At 36.8% G+C, this 21,589-nt stretch overlaps 1 protein-coding gene across 6 annotated transcripts in view; it reads left to right on the top strand.

The window, feature by feature from the left end:
- Nucleotides 1–21,589, top strand: part of PAM (peptidylglycine alpha-amidating monooxygenase) — a 149,408-nt gene that overhangs the window by 51,734 nt on the left and 76,085 nt on the right. For all 6 annotated transcript variants that reach the window (XM_074933223.1, XM_074933222.1, XM_074933220.1 and 3 more), the window contains exons 2-3: nucleotides 13,749–14,254; nucleotides 15,403–15,523. In XM_074933223.1, the coding sequence (XP_074789324.1) occupies nucleotides 14,163–14,254; nucleotides 15,403–15,523 (213 nt within the window). In that variant the 5' untranslated portion in view covers nucleotides 13,749–14,162. The remainder of the gene's footprint in view (nucleotides 1–13,748; nucleotides 14,255–15,402; nucleotides 15,524–21,589) is intronic.

Here is a 21,589-nt window from a genome sequence, read left to right as displayed (position 1 = left end):
GCAGTTAACTTTCCAGCAGGAGCTTTTTTTCTTTCACGTAGCAGTCTTCAGCAAAAGAGTAATGTCACGGTTTTTGTTAAAGCAATCGCTTCTGTTTCACTGAGGAGGAAGAAGGTTTCGGAACTGATACGTCGCTGCATAGTGTACCTTCATAGTGTACTCTCCACCTGAAAGAAAAAGTAGTATGCATTGTATTAGGTCACGTTTTGTAAAGCAATGGCACAGTTAATGGTTACTTAGTTTCTTAAATTGTAGGTCCAGTTTTAATGATCTTCAGTCCTGTTTGTTAGTTAGTAGGTCAGGATACCAAAACATATCTGTGGTAGTTTGTTTTGGTTTTGGGGGAGTGGTGGTGTGGTTGCTTGGTTGCTTTTATTTCATATTTTTAAACCAGTTTCAGCTCTATTTTTTAAGGTGGCTCTTACCTTCACAATAACAAAATCCATCTACAAAAAACTTTATAAACCTAACTAAAAACTTTCTTAGTCTTTGTTTAATGGAGACAAGTAGTGGTTGCAGAATGCAGTGAAGTTTTAAGGATAGTACCATACCAAATGAAGAGCTTAGGTCATTCATTAGCAAGAGTACTGACAAGATAAGAATGTTTGTTTCCTACATGCTGAAAACCTGAAAAATCTCAACAGATTGCACCAGGTAAGCATTTGATACAATATATAACAAGTTTCCAAAGACTTTTGGGTGGTGTGATGGTTTGAGGCTGTCAGGCATAGCAATCATGAAATGGTGAGAGTTTTTGATTGTTGAAGATGTAAAGAAGGGGGGTTATCAGAACTTTTATCTTGGACTTCCAGAGGGCAGACTTTGGCGTGTTTAGGGGCCTGGTTGACAGAGTCATCTGGGAGGCAGTCTTCAAGGGCAAAGGAGTCCAGGAAGGGTGGACATTCTTTAAGAAGGAAATCTTGAAAGTACAGGAGCAGGGTGTCCCCATGTGCCAAAAGGCAAGCTGGTGGGGAGGAAGACCTGACTGGGTGAACAGAGAACTTTAGCTGGAACTCGGGGGTCGGGGGGGGGGGGAAAGTTAATGACCTTTGGTAGAAAGGACTTGCAACTCAGGAGAACTACAAGGATGTCATGAGATTTTGCAAAGAGAAGATTAGAAGGGTCAAAGCCCAACTAGAATTCAGTCTGGCTACTGCCATACAAGACAATAAGTTTTTCTATAAATACATAAGCAACAAAAGGAGGGCTAAAGAGAATCTCCATCCTTTATTCAGCGCGGGGAGGAAGAAGTGACAAAGGCTGAGGAAAGGTCTGAGGTACTTAGTGCATTTTTTGCTTCTTTCTTTAATGGTAAGATCAGTTTTTCTTGGGGTGCACAGCCCCCTGAGCTGGAAGACAGGAATGGGGAGTTGAATAAAACCCCCATAATCTAGGGGGAAATGGTTAGCGACCCGCTACACCACTTATACGAGTCTGTGGGTCTAGATGGGATCCTCCAAACTGTATTGAAGGAGCTTGTGGAAATGCTCACCGAGACACTTTCCATCATTTATCAGCATTCCTGGCAAACTAGGGGAGTGAGCAAATGTGATGCCCATCTACAAGAAGGACCAGAAGGAGGATCCAGGGAACTACAGGCCTGCCAGCCCGACCTTGGTGCCAGGGAAGGATCAGGTTATCTTGAGTGCTATCACATGGGACAAACAGGCAATCAGGCCCAGTCAACATGGGTTTATGAAAGGCAGGTCCTGCTTGACAAACCTGATCTCCTCCTATGACAAGGTCACCCACTTACTGGATGAGGAAAAGGCTCTGGATGTTTACCTTGACTTTAATAAGGCCTTTGACACTGTTTCCCACAGCATTCTCCTGCAAAAACTGTCTGCTCATGGCTTAGACAGATGTACTCTTTTCTAGGTAAAAAACTTGCTGGCTGACTCGGTCCAAAGAATTGTGGTAAATGGGTTTAAATCCAGTTGGCTGCCAGTCACAAGTGGTGTTCCCCAGGGCTCAGTACTGGGGCCAGTTCTATTTAATCTATTTATCAATAATCTGGATAAGGAGATAGTATGCACCTCCAGTAAGTTTGCAGATGACACCAAATTGGGTGGGAGTGTTCATCTGCTGGAGGGTAGGGAGGCTCTGCAGAGAGACCTGGACGGGCTGGAGCCATGGGCTGAGGCCAACTGGAGGAGTTTCAATGAGGCCAAATGCCGGGGGCTGCCCTTGGGCCACAACAACCCCCAGCAGCGCTACAGGCTTGAGGAGGAGTGGCTGGAGAGCTGCCAGTCAGAGAGGGACCTGGGGGTGTTGATTGACAGCTGGCTGAACAGGAGCCAGCAGTGTGCCCAGGTGGCCAAGAAGGCCAATGGCATCCTGGCTTGTGTCAGCAATAGCGTGGCCAGCAGGGACAGAGAAGGGATCTTACACCTGTACTCGGCACTGGTGAGGCCGCACCTCGATTCCTGTGTTCAGTTTTGGGCCCCTCACTACAAAAAGGACATTGAATGACTCGAGCGTGTCCAGAGAAGGGTAATGAAGCTGGTGCAGGGTCTGGAGCGTAGGTCGTAGGAGGAGCGGCTGAGGGAACTAGGGTTTAGTCTGGAGAAGAGGAGGATGAGGGGAGACCTCATCGCCCTCTTCAGCTACCTGAAAGGAGGTTGTAGCCAGGTGGATGTTGATCTCTTCCCAAGTAACGTGATAGGAAAGAGGAAATGACCTCAAGTTTCACCAGGGGAGGTTTAGATAAGATATTAAGGAGAATTTCTTCATGAAAAGGGTTATCAAGCATTGCAACACGCTGCTCAGGGAAGTGGTTGAATCGCGGTCCCTGGAAGTGTTTAAAAGACACTTAGGGACATGATTTAGTGACAGACTTGTAGTGTTAGGTTAACGGTTGGTCTTGATGATATTAAGGGTCTTTTCCAACCTAAACAATTTTGTTCTCTTTGCCATCCCCTATTGTCTGTGCCTCTCTGGTGCCTGACCATGAGATTCTGTTGGCAGTTTCCAGGCTTGGACTGAATGTGGGAATGAAGAGGCATCTTTGCTTTGCAGCTTGATCTTCATTTCATTACACTATGTTCTTTAGTATCTTGATTTTAAGCCTGTATTGCCAGAAGGCAAAACCAACATATTTATGGTATGTTTGTAACTGTGGGACTTACGAAATTAATTTGAAAGGATAGTGGCAGTTAAGCACTGTACTCTGTGGTGATTTTGGAGTTTGTTGTACGTTTCCTGACAACTGTATACCTCCATACCAGCATTAAGAGTATCAGAAGCAGAATTAATGTGTAATCCTAAAGTCTTTCTCCCCTTTCCGTGATGGTTTTTTACGCTATCCAGTTTCTGTAGGCTAGCTGGTGCAGTTGGATTTTTTTAATGCACTTTATTGTAATTACTTATTTTTATTTTACACCAATTTATTTTAATAGTGAAATAACTTGCCTTATGTTTAACTGTTACTTAATGTAATCCATTAGAAAAACAAGTTTCATCACTTGAGATAGTAAGAAGTAAGTGTTAAAAACTTTAACAGCTTTCAACAACCGATGTAGGTACTGACCTTTCTGGTAGTGTGCTTAAGTCTGCTTATAGCTGACTTGTTTCTCCGTTACCATAAACTGAGCAAATTTATTTTGTAGTACAAAACTCTTTTCATATTTCACACCAAACCACATTAAAAAGTCTGGTTTCTTTCTATTTTATCAGTGGTTAGAAAGACTTACAATGTGACAATAAAATATTTGTGTGAACAATTTTTAGTGCTGACCTAAAAAAATTAATATTTGAAATTTTTTTACTTTGCTCTCAGTTCTCTTTTTCTGTCTAATTACTTTCAACTGCTGCATATCTAAAGTCCTGGGATTCAGATTTTGGGACTTAGCTTAAATAAAAATGTGTGTCTGAAACTACAAGTAACGTGCTAAAAATCTCTATAATGTTTTGTTTAGCCCTTGAGAAACAGGTGAAAGAAAAAGTAAGCTGTAACTAGCTCAGTACATAGTAGTCTTTATTATTTTGTAATTTAGCATTTTGGAAAATTCTATACTGACTTTTATTTTTTTATTTTCCTGCAAAAATGTATGTCCTTGTCCTGGCAGGAACTAAATGTAGGAGAACAACTCTGTTTATCATTTACAGAGTATTACACATGTAAAAAAACCGCTACAAATTAAGAAATGTTCTGTTCAGGGATCCTGGGTTTTGGGGGGCTTTGTTTTTGTTTTGTTTTTTTTTTTTTTAGCTTTCCTGCTGCTATTTCTGTATAGCAGATGAGTGACTTTTATTTCTTCTCCTTGACCAACACCCCCTATTGCTCCATAGCTTTCACCGTGTCAGAAAAATCAGTCCTGTGCAGTGGGGAACTGGGAGTGGGGGATTTTGGACTTCTAGCTAAAGAAACAGACGATATTTGCTAGGAGGAGCTAAAATACTATGAAAAATATTTATGTGGGGGTAGGTAAGCCTGTGTTGCATTGGTAAAATTTCTAATAAGCACTGCAGTACATATGAAACCTTTCAATCAACTGTTTTTCCATTATTAAAAAGTTCAGTAGTACGCCCTTAATTGTCATTAATATGTTAATTTAAAAGTGTTTCCCTTTCAAACTGTATTTTTATTCTAGGTTCATGAAGTTCACTAAACTAATGTGAAGGTGCTGTAGCTGAGCTAGACAAAATACAAATATGTAAATGAGTTTCTTCACAAATCTGATTCTGGAAGGACTGTCTCATTTCTAGTTTGTAGCTCTTCCATGCCACTGCATTAAAATGAAGCATTAATATATATTCTTAAATTAATTAAGAACAACCATTTCATACAAATTTTCAGTACCAAATTAGTTTTATTAGGTTTTAATTGAACTAGTGCTAAAACTGTTTTTCTTCTGGAAACTTGATTATGAAAATCACAAATCAGAAAAATCAGTCTATTATACTACAAATAAAAATGATTCCTACAGACCTACCTATGTGCTTACCATTTCGTGACAGTTATGCAGCCTGGATCTTGGCCAGGTTTCCAGTGCATATGTACATGAGTCAACCTTCTTGTGACTAATCCAGCTGAGTTCATGGGATTAGATTTGTGCTTATGTGGACAAATCATGTATAGGCTGTATTTTTAAGAGCATTCAGTATTTAATATGATGATTGCCTTGGAGAGTCTAGCATAAAGGAACTATGAGCCTTTCTGAAACCTGGCTTGTTGATACTTGGCAGACAGCTTGAATCCCCTTTAATTCTGAATTATCTGCTGTGCTTGCCACAGTTTTACTACTGCTCTGTGGCTGAGCCTGAGATGAACTTCTACTATGCAGTTCTTTTGTAATGCTGGACAATTACCTAATTAAACATTCTTTAGTTGTCTGTAATGAATTGTTCCTAACTTCAAACATGGGCTGATATTTGGAAGTAGTGAAAGGCAGTTTTAGTTGTAGGTAATTGTGCTTTGAATTTATGTCATATTCTAAAAGTAGGGGGGTGCAGGTGGAAATTGGCAGTTCTCCTTTATTTCTGCCTCTATTTTTAAAATAAAGCATGGTGTTCCTGATTGACAGGTGGTGAATATTCATAATTAATTTTATTTGGGAAGAGGTTTGGCACAGATTTTATCTGCTGCCTTTTCATCCTGTAGAATTATTTAGTTCAAATTAGTAGAGTGGTATTATTACAGCTCCAACATAAATCTTATAGTTGAGTTGGTATATTAAAGGTTACTGTTTTGGACTGTTGCTGTGTGCACTGGCAATTCCTTGTGTGCTGAACAATTTCAGCCTAAGTACGTTGCTGCAAGATAGACTCATACAATTTGTAATTACTAAATGTAAAGACTGTCACTTAAATGTTATGAGATATATATGCATATATATTATTTTTTAGAGATTTCCAGAATGACACCTGTTTTGTTCAATTACCAGAGTAAATACTAAAGACCTTTTATTAAAATAATTTGCTCATTTCTAGACTTTTACTCTGTTACTACATTTGAAGTTTCATTCTAGTTGTTATTGTTTACCAGGTTATTTGGATCGTTAGGAAAATAATGCCCTAACACATGGAACAGCAATAAGTGTGGGTTTTGGAGAGAGTACCTTCGGAAATCTTCCGAGGTGTTTGAAGGTATTGATGAAGAATGGATTAGGGACAAAGGGTAGGTTTATTGCTTGAAAGTACCAAGCAGTTTTCCAGAAGTGTATTTTCTGCTGGGGTTTGCACTGCCTGAAGTCTGCTCCGCGCTACTCTTCCATGGTTTTGATTTAATTCCCTGTCTTTCAATGAGCTGGACACAAGGCTCTGTTTTTAAGGCCTGTGTGGAAAAAGGAATTACATGGAGTCTGCAAGCAAATGTTCTTCCCCTCACACCCTGCTTTTTTGAAGTATTTGACCTTGTAGCCCTGTAATCTCAATATTTCTTTAAAAGTCTAACTCAACACCAATACCTGCTGAAAAAGTAAGCTTTCTTACATTGTGACCTTTCTAAATTATATGCAAACAGGGAAATTTTATTCTTAAGTGTTTGATGGTTTGCCATTGCTCTTGTTGAATTCTGTTGAATCTGCTTTGGAGAGAGAATCGAAGGTTTCTTGGGTCTGTCCCTGCACTACTTCAAGCATGGTATTCAACTCAAAAAGTTCAATAAACTTTTTGTTACTACTTCTAGGATTTAGAGTAGCAAAATACTGGGTACAATAATAATCTGAAAATCTGGAGCTCAAGGGGTTTTTTTAGGTTATTGCTATTCTTGAGAGATTGTGGAATTTCTCTTTGTGAAAGAGGCTAATCTTCTCTGAAGATACACCTCTTTTTCCCTAAGAGGTTAGTTTATGGTTTATCTGTTTAGATTAAGTTATTGTTGTTAAGTAAACAGTAGAATATTGTTAATTAAACTAGTGGAAGGACTGGTAAATGATCCTGAAAGTCTTGCTACTTCTGTATTTTATTACCGACAAAGGACAACTGAAATATGTCCAGTTAGAGTGGACTATTCCAGAGAAAGGTAAAATGGACAAATGAAGGTTCATCATAAAAGTTTGTTGTAACCTTCAAACTGTATTTTCTAGGCTATTCTTAACTCTTATGTAAAATGAGATCTCTAAGTAGAATGACATTAGGGCAGAAGGGGTTTTTTAGTTCAAGATCTGGCCTACAGTTAACATGATCTTTGAAAGGTGTGATGTATAATTTGTTGCTGTTGTCTATCAAGCCATCCCATCCCCTGCTCCAATAGTGGATTGATTCCTGATAAATTCTGTGTTTCCGAACCCTCTCTGGCTCCCTTCCTTCTTCCATAGGAGCTGTTACTTAACAAACACCATTCAGAGCAGTGTATTGGCATGAATCAGTTATATCATGCTTAAGGTCACTGCAAAAAACAGCCTTTTTAATTTCTGCCTTTTCAGAGAATCAAAATAATCACCTGACAGATGGAATAGGACAGGATAGAGATTGCATTCTGAAGAAAAAGGCAAACAATGCAAAATACATAAAATAATTAGCAGGTTGGAGTTTTTTAAAAAAAATTATTAAACTTTGCATTTAAATACCTACCTATACATTTACCACTGAGAGTGTGGAGGTTGCAACACTTGTAACACCAATATAGGGTCTGGAAGAGTGGTCATAAGCAATGAGATAAATATGAGCCAAAAACCTGAGTCCTTTCTTTGAAACTGAAGAGATTTCATTGCAGCTTTTGAATTATCTTCCATTTTCATCCCTGTAGTAGAATGTGAGAGTCCAGAGGACAGTGGGATTCACATGTACTCAGGCTGGAAAAAATAACCAATTTTTGCTGTTTCCTAAGGGAGATTTCTGGTACATCTTAATTTATTTTAATTTTCAGTAAGTAGTGGATGTACTTTGGCAGCTAAGAAAACCTGATCGTGTACCATTACATTCCAGTTTCTCTTATGAGGTGTCTGCAGATCTTAGCAAGGTTCCGGAACTTCTCTAGTAAAATGCAAAGCTTATATTTTTTTGCCTTCTGATACACAGGGTCAGAAGAGATTAAGCCAGAATTACTAGGTTCTGTCCAAACTATATTCCAGAAATGCTTTTCAACTAATTTGTTGAAATTAGTTAACCTAAGGACAAGCTAAGTCCTGTCCTTAGTTTTCCTTTTATTAGCATAGATTAAAATTCTTCATCATTCTTAAATCATGGCCATTGTGCAGGAATCAGAAAACATGAAGCTTGAGAATTTTGTAGTGTGGTATAGGAAAGTGTGATGATCAGGTTTATACCCACATCTGTCGAGTTGTGGAAAACAGCAATTATCCAGTATCAAGCAAAGCTATTGCCGTTGCTTCTTGTGTTACGGTTGTCACACATTCTGTGGAAGTAGCAGATATAAAGTAAAAAAGTTTGCAAATAAACTGAAAATATATATACGTTATCCCAACTAAGTTGTAGGAGATTTGCCTGAAAAGATGGCTTTGTGATCCAGTGCAGCTGTTACAGAGTATTTCAGGCACCTATTCAAATTTATATTCAAAACATGATGAAAAAGGTAGTCTCGGTAAATGCTATTGCTAAGTTCAATACAAAGGTGAGTGGGTGAAATGTATTTCTGTGCCAGGAATGAGCAGAGGTGATGTTACAGATCCTTCTGACCTGACCTAGCAACCACATACAAGATACATGTTTTGTATGTGGCTTTATGTTATAAATACCAAAACTGAATCAAGCTAACATGAGATCTGATTCTACCCAGTCCTGAAGAACTTGTTCTAAATGTTTTCCTGTTAAAAAAAAAAAAAAAATGCTTCAAGGAAAGTAAACAATTTTCCACAAATAACATAACCAAACTTTTAAGGAAGAATTTCGTAAGATTCAAAAAGTTTAGGATACTTATTTTTTTAAAAAAACCCCAACATTCTAAATATAGGCCTACATTTGTTTGACCATACATTGCATTAAAAACTATGTAGGCCCTGTGTTTTCTGAAATCATGTTTTCATTGTTGTCCAAAGAATGTTAATCTGTAAAAGCAGCTTATCTGAGGAGAATTTTCTTGGATTTCCTGACATTTTCTTATTCATTGCCCTGTATGGGCAGAGGAGTTGTAAAAGTAACTGACAGACATCAGTTTGGAAAATAGAAATTTTTCATCCTCTACCACCACAATGCAAAGGGAAAATCCTTGGTATCATCTATCCTTGGTACCTTTTACCTTCTTCCTGTCATGGGGAATGCTAGAATTCACATGGTTACAACCCCACATCACCTGCCATCTATTTCTCTAAAATTGTTTTGCCACTGTTAATTAACATACTGAAATGGCTTTATATATTATTTTTAAAGGTTGAAACAGCTTATTTTCACAGACTTAGAGAATGGTAGAGGTTGGAAGGGACATCTGGAGGTTATCCTGTCCAGCATCCCTGCTCGGGCATATCCACCTACAGCCAGGGGCTTAAATCTGTGTCTGGGTGCCCAGTCACCCTCACAGTGAAGAAGTGTTTCCTAATGCCCAGAGAGAACCTCCTATGTTTCAGTTTGTGCCCATTGGCTCTGGTCTTGTCATAGAATAGAATCGTGTTTAGGTTGGAAAAGACCCTTAAGATCATTGAGTCCAACCGTTAACATAATATAACCGATAACACTTCCAAGTCCACCACTAAACCATGTCCCTAAATGCCACATCTGCATGTGTCTTTTAAATACCTCCAGGGATGGTGACTCAACTACTTCCCTGAGCAGCCTATGTTCCAATTCTTGGTAGCCCTTTAGCGAAGAAATTTTTCCTAATATTCAATCTAAACCTCCTCTGATGCAAATTGAAGCCATTTCCTCTTGTTCTATCACTTGTTAGTTGGGAGAAGAGACTGACAATCTCCTTTCAGGTAGTTGTAGAAAGCAATAAGGTCTCCCTTGAGCCTCTTTTTCTCCAGGCTAAACAACCCCAGTTCCCTCAGCTGCTCGTCATAAGACTTGTCTTCTAGACCCTTCACCAACTTCATTGTGTGGTGCTCCAGGTGTGGCCTCACCAGTGCTGAGTAGAGGGGAAGGATCACGTCCCTGGCCTGCTGGCAGCACTTTGGCTAATGCAGCTGAGGGTGCCATTAGCCTCCTTTGCAGCAAGGGCACATAGCTGTCTCACGTTCAGCCCCGTGTTCAGGAGGCTCTCCAAAGCCTTTTCTGCCAAGGAGCTTTCCAGCTGGGTGGCCCCCAGCATGTACTGGTGACTGGGGTTGTTCCTCTCCAGGTGCAGGACTTTGCACTTCTCCTTGTTGAACTTCATGAGGTTGCTGTCAGCCTACCTCTCGAGTCTGTCAAGGTCCCTCTGAATGGCAGAGTGATTCTCTGGCATATCAGCCACTCCTCCCAGTCTGGTGCCATCACCATTATGCATCTGTGTTTCTGATAATTGCACTCACAACCCTGGATACCTGGCTGGTTGTGAAATGGTTTTTTATTGACGTTGAGGCTCAAGAGACTGTCTGATTTTACAGTTCTTGCTAGACACTTCTTGTGTACCTCTTTAACCAAAGTGCATTAATGAATTCCTAAGATGATCCCACAACATACTGATTTTCCTGTGTTATTACAACCAATGTGCTTCAACTTGGAGGTCTAGCTCTAGTTCATTTGTCGAACTTACTATTGTTTGCATACCCAGTTGTTGCTTAAGCTAAAAGTTTTGTCTTAAGATGATATGTGAACTTTGTGCTCTAGCTGAAGACAGAACTCAGGTAGTCCTTGATCAATTCCATTATTTCAATGTGTAAGAAATAAGAAAATAGATGCAACTATGAGAAATTACCACCTGTGATCAGCTTTCAAATTAATGCCCATAAGCTTTAACAATCTTTTTTTTTAAATTTGAAGATAGGGGTGATTGAAGGTGAGGTTTCTTCTTCTGGCTTCTTCACTCGGTACTGTACATAAAATGTTATAGTTACTAAACTGGAAGCAAGAAATTATTATAATGTGCTTTATGATTTTGTGGTTAATACAGAGCTTTCTTTTTCTGTAGTTGATTTTTGGAAATTGATTGTTTAATTGCTATTCTTGTGAAAGACTCGCTGTTTAATTTCTATAACATCACACTGGATTATTCTTACTTTGTTTTGCATGCTATTTTGAATTGTATTTTGAATTCCATCTTTTTGGCCACTTCTTTCATTCTTTTTTCCCTTAGCTTGTTCAGTAAGTTCTCCTTGTGCTAGTTGTTGATAGCAGGTTTATTTTTTTTCTTCACTCCCTTGTTTTATATCATTGTCTTCTATGTCTAGGTGGGTCGTGTGGGATAAAGTAACATGCTTACATTTCCTAATCTAGTTTTCTTCTCCGTTTCTCTCATTTTACTCCAGTCTTTGTCTTTAATTATCTGTTACATACTTCACTGCTTATGTTCCCTTGGGATCTCTCATCCCAAACTGAAAGCAAAACAGTGGTATCAAGATGTCCACATAATGAACCTAAGTGACTGTGTAATCTTGTTAATGATTCTCTCATCCTCACTTTCCTTTCTTGTCTGGTATTCTTGTGTATTGCGTCATGTCTGAAATGACATCGAATTCTGTTCATGATAGTGCTGCCTTTTTTTTTCTTCTTCTTGTCTCCCAAATGTAAAATTTGGTTGTGCGGGGGTCTAATCTTCAGTGCCACGTGCATTTAATTTTTATCCATTTCATATCCATGAAGCTGATGAAACACAGCTGATGAAATTGGGCCATTTTTTATGTAGAATGTACAGATGTTAGGCATACATGTATTGATCTCACTATGGATTTAATGTCTTTTCTTTTTTTGTGTAATTCCAGATTATGTTTTTTTTTCCCCTCTCGTGGTCAGCATTCTAAAACCAATGAATCATCAGATATTCTGTAACATTAAGGTGTGTTCTGGTGATTTTTGCTATTGCCATGTTTAACTCTGCAGTGAGAATCTTTATTCTCATATTTCAGATGAGGAGGGACTATTAATGATCAGGTTTCTCAGTAGTTGCCTTTTAATTTGTAAATCAGGTAGATGTTTGTAACAGATTTGTTGTAATCAGTGTCAAATGTCTTGAAGCTGGCAAAGAAAAAATGTTTGGTTTTGTTTCTAGTCACTGGGAAATATCTTTTCAGATCCAAAAAAATTAAGTCGGAATGTTGTAATTCTGTATGTGTTAAAATCCAGTGTATTCTTCCTGCCTCTGTTCTTCAGAGTTCTTGCTTGTCAGGTGTTTTTACAGTATGGTCTGAAAATAAAGGTATAATTCCTTGGGTAACACAAATTTTAAAAGTCCTAGAACTTCAGCCAGATGGCTTACAAAGATCCTGAACAGTAGCTGTTGCATAATTATACCTTAAAGAGTACAAGTAATGAAGCCTTGTCTTAACTTTTTGTGAAGCATATCACACCTGTCTTCTTTTTAAATGATTTTTGGTTTCCATCATAGTACAGTCCTTTATATGTGTTGCAGCTTTCCACAGTTCACTTACGAAAACAATTTTATATCACAGAAGTGAAGACATGAAAATTTACATTAAAAAAAAGAATTAGGCTTGTATCATTGCTTGCATGAATTATTTTGGACAGCTTTAGCATGGTTTTGGTGGGCTGACAACTGAGAAGAAGTCTATTTTTAGTTGTTTGTGACTGAATCTTTTGTGTCATCCTTCAGTGAATAAAATAAGCAATTTTAATGATGATTAATGTAATCAGGTTTTTACAAATAGTTCTGTGCAGATCTAGTGTAGCTGCCAAACAACAGGCAAGTGGCCAGCATGGCTTCTTAGTCTATGCATAAGCACTTTTGTTTCATAAGCAGCCTTTTCAGTACATGTTCCCTGTGATGGAAGTGACTTTTTTATAAAACACATTTTGTTTCATGTCAGAATCCTTTTCTATTTCGTCCTTACAGCATTATTTTGACTATGTCTTCCAGGGGGTGGGAGATGGTTGCTTTTGGGTGTTTTTTCCTATTATTACTCGTCTTAAAAGACTTACTACATAATACATTTCAAAGATTTTAATTTTTATTATGACTTGAAATTCTTCTTATGCCAGAACTGCAATGCTCAGTAAAAATTCCAGTATATGTCTTCAGTAACACACAATGTGATTTTCTAACATACTTATAAAAAAATTTAAAAGTTTTGAAATTGAAATGTTGTGTCAAATAAAATAGGAAAGAAAGAACAGTTAAAGTGATGAGGAGTGTAATGGTTTATGTTGATATAACCTTAATATAGGAATATTAAACTAATATAAAGCAGTCTGATCTCAGTAGTTCATGTTGCAGTATTTCCAAAAATAATTTGTATCAATTTTCTGAAATGGATATAAAAAGTAAGTTAAAGGACATCAAACAGACACCTTAATGCCATAATGATGTATTATAGGTTGTAGTAAAATATTATCCCAGCCTGCAATATGAGCAGAAACATTTAGTGATAGCTGATAAAATTTACAAACCTTGATTCTTGTGATGTCAGTGTTTGGCTGTTTTTTGCTGCTTGTAGAACACATCATACTTGTGCTTGTATGGTGAAATACTCCATGTTTTGCCTTTTGCATATTGAGGGATTTTAAAATATTTTTTCCTATCATGAAAAATGTGTTTGAGAGCGTTTTTTATATCAATATGAAATATGTCAGTTTCTGACCCTGTATGGGTGGGAGGGGTGGAAAATAAGGAATCAACAGACTTGGTGCAATCTTTACTGAATTGAACTAAAGCTGGTAAAAGTCCATGTATTAAAATGTCTCAGCAGGGATTTTCTGAGAACTAATGTTGTAATGTGTTAGTCATCCTTTATCTGCTTCTATTTTTACATGTTCTGAAGGATGACTGATGCTGGTTTCTGTGATGCCACTTGGAGTCTCCAGCACTGTGGATTGAGAAGTAACATGAAGATGTAACTGCACAACCTGGAGACAAAGCGTCAGGAGTGCCTACTTCTTTTCAGGTCCTTAAGTGGATACAAGTACAGTGTCATCTATCTTCAAGAAGATTCTTCAACGGATTTTTACAGCTAATAATAAGGACAAAATAGCATTATCCACGTCCCTGATGTACAGCGCATCACTTTCCAAGACAGATGGTCTGTCAGAAGATAGAGGATGCCCACAGAGCACATAATAATGAAGTAATGAATTGATACTGCTGCTGCTGCCAGCTAATTGTCAGGATCACAGCTGATAGAACTGTACTGCCCTTTTTCTGCTCTCTTAATCAGGCCAGAAACAGCAGGGTGGACATGGCTGGCCTCATTAACAACCTTCTAATACTGTTTCTTGTTTTTCAAAACATCTGTTCGGGTTTCAGAAGCCCGCTTTCTGTTTTCAAGAGGTGGGTTATGCAGGAAGACCTTCTGTGTTGAATGCATGCAGTCACTTAAGATATGGAATTATGAAAATGCATGTCCTAGATAAAAATTCATTTAGTATTTGTTCAGTTTTTCTCACTTGCTCTGAATTTTCTTTCTGCAGTTTTGAAATGGCACTCTTGTCATATTGAACACAGAAACTTGTTTTATGCATAGGCTGATCTATATAATGTGAGTTTAGGATGGTAAAACAACAATTAGTGAAACTTTTTAGATTACACCACAAGTGTATTTGAAACTACACAGGGAGTAAATCTATTTTAGCTGCTCAAGTTATCTTGCAGTATATATGTTTTAATGAGAAAGCATCAACTAGCTTAAAACTGGGCAATGCTGGGAAATTTCGGGCGAGTTTGAATGCAAAATTGCACAGATAAAACTTAATGTCATGTGGACAATAGAAGTAGCCTCTTAAGTCTCCAAAACAGTGTTTTACTGTTTGAGAGGTATATTGGGCACTGTAGTTACCATGTCACTTCTATATTTATATATAAATAAGACTATATATATTCAAAATTTATCAGTGTTGCATCATGTTTCAGATGTCTTACCATTAAGTTCCTGAGTGATCTACGTTTTTTTACAATTTGTTTATGGATTGCATTTGATAGAAACTTTGATATTCATGTGAAGTTGTAAAACTTACTGGTTTACTTTGCTGTTTACAATAGGACTTTCTATAGATGTCATGGTGTTGGAAATAAAAATTTCCCCTTTACATATTATTTAAATTTAATCTGTATTGAATTACACATCAGGCACATAGTCTTAAAAAAGACCCCAAACTGTCATGAATGATTACAGTACTTGACATTTTATAGTGAGTTAATACTCTATCTGTACATCCATGTACCTCAAACAGTTATTTAGATGAGATGACAGGTTACATTTTCAGCTAATGTTTTCCAAACTAGTTTGTCTGCTCAGAGAAACTATTTCAGTAACTGCTTGATAACTACATTTTCCTCAGCTCATGAAGGAGTGAAATTCCTGGTCACTCCTGGAGCTACTCAGCATTGTCTAACTTCTTTACTAGTTCTGAAGACCCTTCTTTTTAGAAAGACATAACAAAAATCAGTATTTTAAAAAATCTTTCCTCCTTCTTTTTAAGGTATAGAGATACTACCAGATCTCTTCCCAGTGAATGCATTGGAAGTGACCGGCCGGTGATTTCACTTGGTCTGTCAGATTTTGCACTGGACATTCTTATGCCTGGGGTGACGCCTAAGCAGGTGAGAGAAATGCAGGTTTCCTTTTTGCCACTTACTCTTTTTTTTTTTATAAGCTAGGAAAATACAGCCTTGCCTGCAGTATCACTCACATAAACAAAAAACAGGGAAACTTTTTTGGATAGATGTATGTCCGGAGAAAAGTAAAAACCAAAAAAGTAATCACAAATGAGAGAAAAATCTTTTTATCTGAATAATTTTATTTGTAGAATGTTGGTTTCATAAACTGAAGTGCTGAAGCTTATTAAAACAAGGAATATCAGTTTTGTTAAAGTGAAATATTTCCAGCTGTGGTAGTAAGACATATGTTTATTTAGAGTTGCAGTTTATAGCAAATCTCAGATGATGTCTCAGTGAATTTAGTTACATTAAATTGAACATTGCTGTAATTTTGATCAGCTGAGAGAAAACAACTAAAAAGCATTTTTGACCCAGTATTTTAAACCCCTAAAATACTCCAGAAAGAATACTACAAACAAATTAGAATGGTATACTGTTTCAGGTTCGAAGTTGCTTATCTTCTACTGTGCCAAGTGAATAAAAAATAAGACAATAATTAAGATTTTAAACATTAGCATTGGCATTTTTAAGATTCACATCAAAGTCTGAGTTTTTACTGTCATCTCCACATTGAGTTTCATTAAGCAAGATAAATAATTTTTACTGAAGGGTTTTTTCAGTGAGGTAATACAGGAAATTATATATGTCATTAAAAGACCCTACGTCTCTTTTAGAGGGCTGCAGATGCTTGGGAAGAGCAGTAGATGATAACTCATTGCAGATAGCACTATAAGAAAATACTGAAGGAAAAATGAGGTTTTCAGGTTTTGAAGAGGAACGTAATTTAGAAAGCAAGTGGTGTCATTCCAGCAAGTGCAAAACAGAAATATAGTTTCTACTAGATCTTATTTGTCTGTAGGAAAATATTAAAATTCTCTTTCAGAAAGAGGGAAAAGTTCTTTCAGTTCATATAGTTGCACATTTGTAATTACATTTTGTTGATTTTACCTGAGGAGTCGTTAGTTGAAGAGCTAGGAAAGAAACCCATATGAAGAGATCAGTCAGTTCAGATTACTATTCAAAAAAAGTGAAAACCAAAATGCAGTGCCAACAAGAAGAGCCTGTGGTAATTAATAAAGAGGGCATAATACTTTTCACATTCATGTGTACCTATAGCTGATAGTCTTTATGTACACAGTAATCTGAAATGCTATGGTCTAGTGTAGATTTAGGGGAAGAACACGGGAAAACAGCAACAGGAAGCAACTTGCCAAGTTAATTCCTAAAGAGGTAAGTGAAAATAATCAATAACTAGCCTCACATACTTCTAAGTAAAGTTTTTATTTTCCCCTGGCTCACCCACCATTCTTCTCATTTCCCTTCCTTCTTATGGTGTCCTGTACTAATTGTACAGGAAACTTGGTTCCTGTTTAGACAAGTTGAACACTGATATTCTCAAAAAGAAGCAATGACAGAAAAGACAATATTTGTTTTCTTGCAGTTCACAGGAGATAACCAACAGCTTCATAATTCTAATGCTGTTAGTTCATTTTTGTGGCAGAAAGAACACAAAAGGGAAGAATTGTCTTTAGAGAGGAAGTTCTTTTGTAGTGGCTTCCTTTTAGCTTGCTATCTTCTTCATGTACCTCTTGGCCTTAGTTGTGGTCAGGTGTATTTAGTGACCGTGGATTTGCTGTGATTTCAAGTTGTCCATACTGATGTTTATATGAAATGGTAAGTTGGGAGTTGGACTCTGATCCTTATGGGTCACTTTCAACTCAAGATATTCTAGGATTCTGGGATTTATCAGTTTCTGCTTCCAAGGTCTAACTGCAGGTTTGTCTCTATTCATGGAAGATTCAAGAGAGCAAGAGGACAAGTGCAATTGCTAGAATGCTTTATGCAGGACTTTCTGGAAGTATATCACTATTTTGGTAATGCCTAATCCATTTCCTGAGTTCTCAAGTATAACAATTTATGTGGGAAAGGTTAAAAAACAAACAAACAAAACAAAAAAACAAACAAACAAACAAAAAAAAAACAACAAAAAAAAAAAAGAAAAGGAAGAGGAGCAGAAATTAGTGGAGAAAATGGGAATGAGTTAAATTCTAGAGAACAATAGAATATCTTTAGAGCAACAAGAGTATGTTCTGTGCTTTCTCTTCTTTGTCATACAGTTTTTATGAAAATCTTGTTTCAACTGGATTGTTTTGAATTTTGAATTCACTGTTTGGCCACATGTTAGTACTTTCAGGAGACTTCACAAGCTGAATTCTTCTGGCCTCTTTCTCACTTGGTGGTATGCACACATGACAGTCACATTTCTTTTCTAGAGACGACAGATGTCTAATGGAACTAACCCGTTCTTTATTTACAATTTATGACCAGTGTGACCTGCAATAGTTGTACAATCAGAAGGTTCATGTAATATAAGAATTGTTCTCCAAGGGGTGGAGTCATTGATTGTTTAGTCAAAAATATCTTTAAGCTGGAAAAAAGGGAACTTCTGAAATAGTACTACTGAAGTTAGCAGTGATAGCATGACTGTAGGCAATTGTATTTATTTTCCAAGGTCCATGATTGCAAGAAGTGTAAGCATCTGCATGTATTCCCTGAGACAGAGGTGAATTTTTGGTATTACCAATAAGGTTGTACCTAGATTATTTTGTGAAAGCATTATTAAGAATGTAGGGTGAACATGATTACTTTCCTGGTAGCACAGTTTTGCTGCTGTGAATATCTGTGTTTACTACAAATCAAATAAGAAATAATGATAAAAAATGATAGTGCAATTAAAACTGTGTCAAGTAATTTTGTTCTTAAATAATAGTTTAGATTTCTTAATTACTGTTATATTTGAGGCTGAACAAACTTTCCACTGGTAAATTAATTTTGGTACATCATTGGCTGAGATCTTAAATGTACACTTGAAACCATAAATATTGCTAGAGGCACAAAAGAGTGGTAAAAGATGTTGTTGTTTAGGATATTTTTACTGTGGAAATGTGTGTGGAGGGGTTCTTGTCTAATGGATTTTGTATGTGTTTGGGTGGTTTTTTTTTGAAACTGCTCATCTTGAGCTTCTTCTGATAGGTCAGCAGTGACTCATAATACCTGCATATTTGATTTCATAACTTTAGTTTCTCAGTTTGAAGTCTTCGGTTAATTTTTTTTTTCTCATCTCCAGTTTGGTTGGGTATATCATACCAGAGAAAAAAACATAAAAGGAGAAGGAAATCTGATCATGTGAATACCCATAAATCGCTGGCATCTCTTTCTTTACTATTGCTATGATAACCAAGTTGAGATCTTGACCTAAGATCCCCCAAGACTTGCTCTGACTCTGGAGAAAGTTCTGTGAATGACTTGACTATTACTTAAGGTGAAATTCTGTAAAAAGTAAAATTTAGTTATTTATATGAATGCATTTGGACTCTGGCACAGTGAATATCAACATCAGAGATTTATGAAAAGTGATACATTAGTCAGAAATGACCCTTAATAACAACAAAGATTCTTTTAAAGAGGAGGGCTGTGCAGGAGATGGGAGATAAAATTGTGAGGCTTTTCTTTCCCCCCCTCCCCAGTATGCTTTCAAAGGGCTGCATGTTGCACTTCAAATATTCTATTCATCTTGTCTTTTCACTTTTTTTATTTTTTTGAAACATCCGAATTGATGGAGCAATCTCTCCCCTCTCCCTGCCCGCTGTTTCTTACGCAAGTCTACATAATAAATTTCTTCTGAAGATGCATCAAATGCGCACCCTCATGCTCACAGACATACTGATGGTGAGCTAGAGAAACCAGGACAGAATTATTGTGAATTCGGCAATATGCCTTTTTGTAATGCTTTAGTGTCAGGATGGTCCTGCTCTTCTTGTGTTTTAAGTCCGGAATGCTAATGATTGGAGATAAGTGACCAGTATCCAATTTGTTGGATCCAATAGCTGTTTTTCCATTTGTACTCATTTTATCTTATTAGTTAAGTACAACCTGGCTTGTATGTCAGAAATAAAATTGAAAAGCCATGTGACTATGCCAGGGTGAGTTTTCATGCCAGTAATGATAGACTTCAGAATGACCACATTGATTGACTTGTATTAACCATTTGGCCAGGTGATCTCTTACTATACCTAATAGGAGTTATTTATGGAAAGACCATAAAAAGTAGGACAGGAGGGTAGTAGTGCAGAAACTAGAATATAACCTCTCTCTTTACAATAATAATGAGATGTCGCTAGCTTGTAAGTCCAGACTATCATATTTAATACCGTGATAGTTCTTTGTGTCATGAATTTGTCAAATAAATTTTAACCCACAGATAATTGTGGAACTTTATTTTTTTTTATTTTTTATTAAATATGCTTCTTTACATTTAAGAAGGTATTGAGAGCATTTTTAAAAGGGTTGTTTTTAGGGTAATTTTGGGGGTTTGTTTCCTGTTTTCTCCACTTCTGAAAAATACATTTTGATAGGGAAGAAGAGGAGATAATTTTTTTAAAAAAACAATGCAGTTAGTAGGATAGAACAGTAGGAAGGTAAGGGATATGAAATTACACTGTGAGTAGTATGGAATTATAACAATTCAATACTTTGCCTCTACTGATCATCTGTGGGCTTGTCATGTAGCTGCTGGCCAGGATCTCTCGTTAATGAAGTGGAGTCTCTTCAGATTACCTTGGAGTACAATCTGAAGATGACGAATGTAGTGCAATAGAAACAACAATAATTAATTTTGGTTTTGTTTTTTTTCTCTTAAAAATACCTTTGCTCTTTTTTAGAATTAAAATCCTAAAGGCACATCAGGTTACCTGAGAGCGTGTTTCTAAACTGTACCATGGAGAGTATATTGAAGAGAGCTGACAAAACGTGAAAGAAAGATGTTTAACTGGGACAGTTGCTACTTGTAGATGTATTGTAACACTGAGTCAGAGAGGTGTGACTGAGTTCTGCAACACCTCTGAGTAGCACAATACCATTTTAATGGATATATAATTTCCATTTAACAGTCTTCAATTTAAAAAAAAAGAAACAGCCAAAGCATTAGCACATCTAGACTTTGTAGATGTCACAATACACTTTACAAATTCTCAGCCATTGTATCTGTGATAAATCCTAATGCTCTGTTCTTAACTAATTTAACTCTTAATTGGGTAAATTATACTTTTAAGAGATACATGTTGTCATTCTTAGTCCACACTGTTTCTAAATTCAAATTGTGTTTAAAGACAAATAATCTACTGTTTATTTCTACTGCAGTGTGAAGCATTGCTGCCATTGACTTTCAAACTTTGGGTGTAAGGTTCTAAATGAAGGGGTTTAAAAAAAAAATTACTTCTGAACCCAGGTTAGATAGAACAGGTAGAGTATTTCCTTTTCTATTTCTAGAAGGGTTATTTCTTTAGTCTGTTTATTCTGTAAATGCATATAACTAGAGTACACAAAGGCATTCACATCAGTTGTATCAGCTGACCTCTGTTCATCCTTACCATCTTCTAGCAAAACCACCAAAAATAGTTTCTTATGTGATTACACAAAGTAGTCATGCACACAGATATTATCACCATTGTACCTGTCCTTCCTTCTCAGTTGCATTTAGCTGTTTACACCTATTTTAAACAAGATTTGAAGTTTTTCATACAGGAATTTTATTTTCATCTGTTTAGTGAAAGTCCTGTCAGAATTTGAGTTAATGAGTATAGTGAAATTCCATTAGCTGACATCTTTCCTTTCTTAACAGCCTTAAAAGTAAAAAAGAAAGGTTTAAAATAGTTACTGGTGTAGTTATCAGTATAATGGCCACATTGCTTACTTTATAGCATATTCTGTTACATGTCAATAAACCATGGCAATGAATTTATTTCTTACAATAGTAATCTAGATATCCTACATTATATTTAGCCAAATATCTCAGTAAAGCAGCTGTTGTTTTTTCTAGATGGCACTTTTGTAGGACTTACTCTTCGTTCAGCAGATAAAGATGAAACTGACTTAATTTTTTGTTTGTATAGTTCATACTGCATTTAAAAAATGTAGTTTTGTGCTGTTCCAATGATTTAATGACTGAGG

Source organism: Athene noctua, chromosome Z (genome assembly GCF_965140245.1).
Source record: "Athene noctua chromosome Z, bAthNoc1.hap1.1, whole genome shotgun sequence".
In the NCBI taxonomy this organism is placed as follows: Eukaryota; Metazoa; Chordata; class Aves; order Strigiformes; family Strigidae; genus Athene; species Athene noctua.
The sequence above is the reverse complement of the archived record's forward strand: the minus strand, read 5'-3'. Positions and strand labels throughout refer to the sequence as shown.